The 6,406-nt window shown below is 41.1% G+C and overlaps 2 protein-coding genes across 3 annotated transcripts in view; one reads left to right on the top strand and one right to left on the bottom strand.

The window, feature by feature from the left end:
* The window catches only part of LOC104805083 (protein VAC14 homolog), a 6,174-nt gene extending 1,253 nt beyond the window's left edge, over positions 1-4,921 (top strand). For both annotated transcript variants that reach the window (XM_010529503.1, XM_010529504.2), the window contains exons 4-20: positions 264-353; positions 432-551; positions 652-680; positions 796-938; positions 1,026-1,120; positions 1,339-1,425; positions 1,534-1,641; positions 1,735-1,826; positions 2,018-2,099; positions 2,210-2,275; positions 2,375-2,490; positions 2,630-2,750; positions 3,013-3,174; positions 3,271-3,399; positions 3,532-3,600; positions 4,022-4,312; positions 4,390-4,921. In XM_010529503.1, coding sequence (XP_010527805.1) covers positions 264-353; positions 432-551; positions 652-680; positions 796-938; positions 1,026-1,120; positions 1,339-1,425; positions 1,534-1,641; positions 1,735-1,826; positions 2,018-2,099; positions 2,210-2,275; positions 2,375-2,490; positions 2,630-2,750; positions 3,013-3,174; positions 3,271-3,399; positions 3,532-3,600; positions 4,022-4,312; positions 4,390-4,497 — 1,908 coding nt within the window. In that variant the 3' untranslated portion in view covers positions 4,498-4,921. The remainder of the gene's footprint in view (positions 1-263; positions 354-431; positions 552-651; positions 681-795; positions 939-1,025; positions 1,121-1,338; positions 1,426-1,533; positions 1,642-1,734; positions 1,827-2,017; positions 2,100-2,209; positions 2,276-2,374; positions 2,491-2,629; positions 2,751-3,012; positions 3,175-3,270; positions 3,400-3,531; positions 3,601-4,021; positions 4,313-4,389) is intronic.
* A 138-nt stretch (positions 4,922-5,059) lies between these two features.
* The window catches only part of LOC104805939 (ankyrin repeat-containing protein At2g01680), a 3,010-nt gene continuing 1,663 nt past the window's right edge, over positions 5,060-6,406 (bottom strand). The window contains exons 3-4 of the mRNA XM_010530658.2: positions 6,252-6,392; positions 5,060-6,162 (exon numbers count right to left, since the gene is read on the bottom strand). Of these exons, the coding sequence (XP_010528960.1) occupies positions 5,290-6,162; positions 6,252-6,392 (1,014 nt within the window). The 3' untranslated portion in view covers positions 5,060-5,289. The remainder of the gene's footprint in view (positions 6,163-6,251; positions 6,393-6,406) is intronic.

Consider the following 6,406-nt stretch of genomic DNA (forward strand, 5'->3'; position numbering starts at 1 on the left):
AACCGAATCCTACGACTTGAACTTGGTCAGAACTGTGAAGCTATGTGTTTCTGAACCTCTGGACTAGGAATGCATAAATTTGATAAACAGTTTCATCATGGATGAATCAATGGAAATATGCTGAGAGTTAGCTATATTTTCAGTGAATGATATGTTTATTGTTTTCTTGCCAATGTTCGATCCATCTATGTATCTGGTCTGTGGGCTTGCTTGTAATAAAACTTCTGACTGTCCTTTCTAATTTGGATGAATGGAATGCACAGCAAATAGTGCCACCTGTGATTAACTCCTTTTCTGATCAAGATAGCCGAGTTCGGTACTATGCTTGTGAAGCTCTCTATAATATTGCAAAGGTAAGTATGTAATGTCTTGTTGTATGGTTTAATGTATAGAATCATTGGCTTTGATGCACCACCTTTTTTGATGTACAGGTTGTGAGGGGCGATTTCATTATTTTCTTTAATGAGATTTTTGATGCTTTATGCAAACTCTCAGCAGATTCTGATGCCAACGTGCAAAGTGCAGCTCATCTTTTAGATCGCCTTGTTAAGGTAAACCACTAGCTCATCCCTTGAAATATAAATGGTACTCTCACACACAAGTGGTGATATGTTGACTCAGAAGAGTAATTGAATTTGCTTTGTGGAACAGGATATTGTTACAGAGAGTGATCAGTTCAGGTGTGTCAAGCTAGCTATCTGTTCATGTATCACAAATCTCTTATGCACTTTAACTTTGAAGACTGGCTTCTCCATCTCTTCCCCTGATTTGTAATTTGCAATTTTGTACTTGCAGTATTGAGGAATTTATACCTCTCTTAAAAGAGCGCATGAATGTTCTAAACCCTTATGTTCGGCAATTTCTGGTAGGATGGATCACTGTGCTTGACAGTGTTCCGGACATTGATATGCTCGGTTTTCTTCCCGACTTTCTTGATGGTAAGACAATTTGGTGACTCCGCTAAGAAATGCTCTTATTAAAGTTAAATTATTGGTATTTGAACTGATTACCTTCTACATTCCCAGGGTTGTTCAATATGTTGAGTGACTCCAGTCATGAAATCCGCCAACAAGCTGACTCAGCGCTTTCAGAGTTTCTTCAAGAGATAAAAAATTCTCCAGTAAGACTTCTGCTGATGGTTATGGAAGTCAAATCCTACTATTATATATCTCTTCATATAATTTTGTCGGATTTCCCTGTCACTTTTGTTTCATTTGTTATCCCGAAGCCATACTTTGTTTCCACATGCAAAAGCTCCATAAAGCATCGCACAAATAGCTATTTTTTTTCCTTTCATTCATCTGTAAATTTCTGACCGGAGCAGTGCTACTGTTGAAGTCTGTAGATTATGGTCGCATGGCTGAAATATTGGTGCAGAGGGCTGCTTCTCCTGATGAATTCACTCGATTAACAGCCATCACATGGGTAAGCAAAAACCATGTATTCCCTCCTTAATTACATCTCAGTGCTAATTTTATTCTTGGCCATTCAATTGCTTAGAAGCTGTCCTCTTTTTTGGCTATGTTGCTGTAGATAAATGAGTTTGTTAAACTTGGGGGTGATCAGCTTGTCCGTTATTATGCGGATATTCTTGGAGCTATTCTGCCTTGCATATCTGACAAAGAAGAAAAAATCCGGGTGGTAGGTTGATATTCTGTGAAATGATAAATGGTGGTTGTGCTTTCTCAGTGGATTTGGATGATATTTTCTTCTTTTGATTCTTCTTGGCTTCAGGTTGCTCGTGAAACCAACGAGGAACTCCGTTCAATCCATGTGGAGCCCTCAGATGGTTTTGATGTTGGGGCAATTCTTTCTGTAGCTAGGAGGTTAGTTTTTGCTTGTCTATTGTCAATGGGAAGTGCTTGCCTATGGAGTCGTATAAAAAGGCTCCTGGAAGTAGACCCCCCCCCCTTTTTTTTCTTTCTAAAATTGATATTTGCTATTTGTCTGTCATATCTAGTGCTTGTCTAAAATTGATATTTGGTAATGGCCATGAAACTTTTTGTTGACTGTTCAGGCAACTATCGAATGAGTGGGAGGCTACTCGAATTGAAGCATTGAACTGGATATCAACACTGCTAAACAAGCATCGTTCTGAGGTCAGCAGACCAGGCGTTTGTTTCTTTTATTTCGATTTGCTTTGTTCTTTTTTCCAGAAAAATTTGCCTCATTCATGGCTTAATAATTAACTTAATTGTGCCTGTGTCAGGTGTTATGCTTTCTAAATGACATTTTTGACACCCTACTGAAAGCATTATCTGATTCTTCTGATGATGTAAGTTTATTGTTTGGGGACTTGTTCTAATTGAGATGTTTCGATCTTGTAATTTTGCTTGTGATATATTGAACTTTCTGACCTGGCAATATTCTGCAGGTGGTGCTCTTGGTTCTGGAGGTTCATGCTGGTGTTGCAAAAGATCCTCAACACTTTCGCCAGCTCATTGTTTTTCTAGTCCATAACTTTCAGGTTGATAATTCTCTTCTGGAGAGGTGAGTTCATCTTTAATACGCCATCTGTTTCTTTATCAATAAAAAGAATAGAGAAAGATGTATAGTTGGTCTGATACTCTGCTTGATTTCATGCTTAGCTTACAAATTTAAACATCTCCTCCACTTCTTTTCCCTATAGGCGAGGCGCCCTTATAATTCGGCGACTTTGTGTGCTTTTGGATGCTGAAAGAGTTTACCGAGAGCTTTCAAATATACTCGAGGGGGAATCGGATCTGGATTTTGCTTCTACCATGGTTCAGGTTTCCCAGTTTCTTGATTCTTTGATTAAAAAATGTTTCGTGGTCAACACTGTTGATCATTGGTTTTTTCATATCGTTTATGGCCGCAGAGAAAAAGGCAATTTTGCGAGCCACTCTATTTACGTTTCTCGCTTTGATGGGTTAATTTGTCCATCTTTGTTTTTCACACAAATAGAGAACTCCCTGTTTTCGATATACCAGTATACTGTTAACGTAAGTAAACTTGTAAATTGTAACGCAGTCCTTTCTCTTTCGTTTTCAGGCATTAAATTTGATTTTGCTTACATCCCCAGAGTTATCTAGACTTCGAGATCTTTTAAAACTTTCCCTTGTCAATCACGAAGGGAAAAACCTTTTTGTTGCCTTGTATGCTTCATGGTGTCATTCACCCATGGCAATAATAAGTCTTTGCTTGCTGGCTCAGGTAAAACTGACAACGATTCTCTTCGACCCTCCTCCCAATTAGATGCCCTTGTTTGTATAAAATATCTCTAATGAATTTTGGTACCCTCCATGATAGGCTTACCAGCATGCAAGTATCGTAATTCAATCTCTGGTGGAGGAAGACATTAACGTTAAATTTCTGGTCCAGCTGGATAAGTTGATCCGGCTGCTGGAAACTCCGATTTTTACTTACCTTAGATTGCAGGTGCTCATCTTAAGCATTTGTTGGCTGTGACCTCTTTCGATCTGTTTTTTTTTTTCCTTTTGCTTTCATACTAGCTTTTTAAGAGCATAATTCTATTCCTCTTCTTTTGAACTTTTGATCCTGGATTTGCAGCTTCTGGAGCCAGGAAGATATATTTGGTTGTTAAAAACACTTTATGGTCTTCTAATGTTACTTCCTCAGGTAACTCCATTTGCTAAGGAGAATCTGTTATTCTGAAGGTTAAACCTTATTGTAAAGTCCACAAAAATTTAGCTGCTTTCTTTTCATATCATGTACATGCACAGTGCTGTTTTCTGTATGCATTATTTTATGAACCCACGTAGATAAAGTCCTATGAAGCAGTTTTAGGGGTGTGCGTTCAACCTGAGGAATTTGTGCACATTATTCACTCAATATTATGGGGTTGGGTAATCTGTTGTTGTAAGAGACAAGTTTAGAAATCACTGTTGGAAATGGTGTGAACTTAGGTTGATATCACAGTGCAAACTTTTAATAACATTTTCTGGCAGATGGTTTGATTTGAACATTACGTTACGCATTTGCAGATTAGAAATTGCTGTTAATTAGCGGTTTGATTGATTTCTTGATACTTCATCTGCAGCAAAGTACAGCATTTAAGATTCTACGAACCCGGCTGAAAGCTGTGCCATCGTACTCCTTTAGTAGCAACCAACTGAGCCCAGCATCTTCAGGAGTACCCTTTGCGCAATATCTACAACATGGGTCGCAATTTGCTGAGGATGGTGACATTGATGAAAATATCAGAAATTCCCACCAAGGCATTAACTTCGCTGCACGGCTACAGCAGTTTGAGCACGTGCAGAATCAGCATCGTGCCCATGTAAAAGCTCAAGCAAACTCACGTAGCAGTTCCTCTACTTCAACGTCAAAGGTACATTTCCGCATTTTCGATTCCCGAACGGTTGTTTCGCTGGCATGTTATTGAACTTTGATATAAATAATGCATAGGAGGAGGTGAGGAGACCCGAGGAATCCAGAGGCCCTTCGTCAGCAGGGGAAAACAGCAGACCGCCATCGAGATTATCAAGAAAGGGGCCGGGACAGCTACAGCTTTAACCGGGTAATAACATCGAACTGCTTTGCCTTTTTGCTGCTGCTTGCTTATTTGGGATGGGACAGCAATCCAAAGGCCCCCTTCTATATATATGTCTGTAAAATTGTATATCATTAGTAAGTCTGAATTTGGCCGGGATTTCGTCGAAAGCTGCGGACATTCCATTCTCTCCGTTGGGTTTGAATTTACGCGAGAGGATCTAAAAAGTTGTTTTTTTCTTCCCTCTTGAATCTGCTGCCCTTTTTTTTTATTCCTTTTTGGGGTTAATGATCTTTACATTCGTGTAAGCAGAGGATGTAAAAAGAACCCATGTGGTTTTGTGGTGTTTTTTTTTTTTTTTTTAATTATTTAAACTGGAAAACCACATGGGAGGGAGGAGGAGGATGAGAAATGATTGATGCTGCTGTATGGTTCCATCTTCTGCCTTATGCCTGTGCTCCGATTTCTGTTGAAGTTGATTCAAACAAATTTTTTAATACGGGATTTCGTGATGGATATAGATAAAAGATTGGCCATGTACGTATAGTAATCTCGTGATTCATTCAGGAAAAAAAAAAAGCCGAATACACACAAATCCAACACTGGATCCGAGCTTTCTGTAAATACGTGCTTTCTATGTGCTTAGGTATTATTAGATTATAACAAAAACGAGAGAGATTTGCTTGGAGAAAAAGAAAAAAAAAAGGTACACAGAGATTATTGCTACTATTACACAGAAACAACACTTCCGTGAAAGAAACGCAAACACCTATACAGCTGCAGAAACAGGCGGAGCAGTGATGACTCTGTCTCGATCAGAGGGCGATTATCTTGTCGAGATCAGACTCGTCGTCCAGATCGGAAACGTGAGCAGAATAGGACCAAGAGAAGGACTTGCTCCCACTAGCCCTCTTTATCCTTCTCTGAGAATCGCTCCTGAAACATCCGAACCGCTGTCGGAACACAAAGTAAGACATGCTCGCCAGCGTCCCCACCAGGATGGGAGCCCCAAGCAACGTCACCGTCATCGCCATCCACGAATTTCCTTTCCCCACCACCACAAACGCTATCGCCAAAAATGCCCCGAACGTGCATCCGCAGGCCGCCCACATCAGCTTGTTCACCACCGCCACCACCTTCTTCTGCGCCCTCGTGTCCCACGCCACCAGTGTTATCTGCACTACCACCACCGCCAGCGATATAAACAGCGATGTCGCGTTCAGTAGGCAGAACACCCGAAACCCTGTCCTTCCCGCTATCTCCGCTTTCCCCACCTCCGGCCCTTCCGAGAAGTACTGTCCCGGCAGGTTGAATATCGCCAAGAACCCGATTGACGCAAATAGGACCGCCACAACTGTGATTGAGTTTGTCGTGTTCTGGACTGCTTCTCTATGGAGTTTCCTCAGCTCTTTGGCGATCCCCGATACACGCCTGTTGGTCTTCTCATTCTGTAAAAGCTGTGACTGTACCTCGTGTTTGATATCGCTGACCGCTCTCTTCAGCGCCATTGTCTCGTCTTCTTGCCCTACATACCTTCCGTGTTTGGCCCCTGCGTCAATCAGTGCTTCATTGATCTCCAACGCAGATCCTCCGTATTGGAGTCTATCAGCCAAGTCCATTGCAGTTTCTTTCTGGTTGTTTACTGCATTGACTTCAATTGATGTGTAAGCCAGCAATAGGCTCACTATCTGAGAAAGAACCCGAATGAGAACACATGGAATATGAAAGAGAGATTCATAAACCATGAAAAAGATACGAGCTTTCATCATCATCATACCTGCGGCCGTGACTTCCTCGTCGCGATATGCAACGCAGTGTTCCCTTTCCGGTCCCTCTCGTTCAAAATAGGGTAGCCAGCATGCAAAATCTCCTCCACCACCTCTGCGTTCTGGCCTTTCGCAGCCATGTGAAGAGCACAAGAAAATAAAAAGA

Source organism: Tarenaya hassleriana, unplaced genomic scaffold, assembly GCF_000463585.1.
Source record: "Tarenaya hassleriana unplaced genomic scaffold, ASM46358v1 Cleome11, whole genome shotgun sequence".
NCBI lineage: Eukaryota > Viridiplantae > Streptophyta > Magnoliopsida > Brassicales > Cleomaceae > Tarenaya > Tarenaya hassleriana.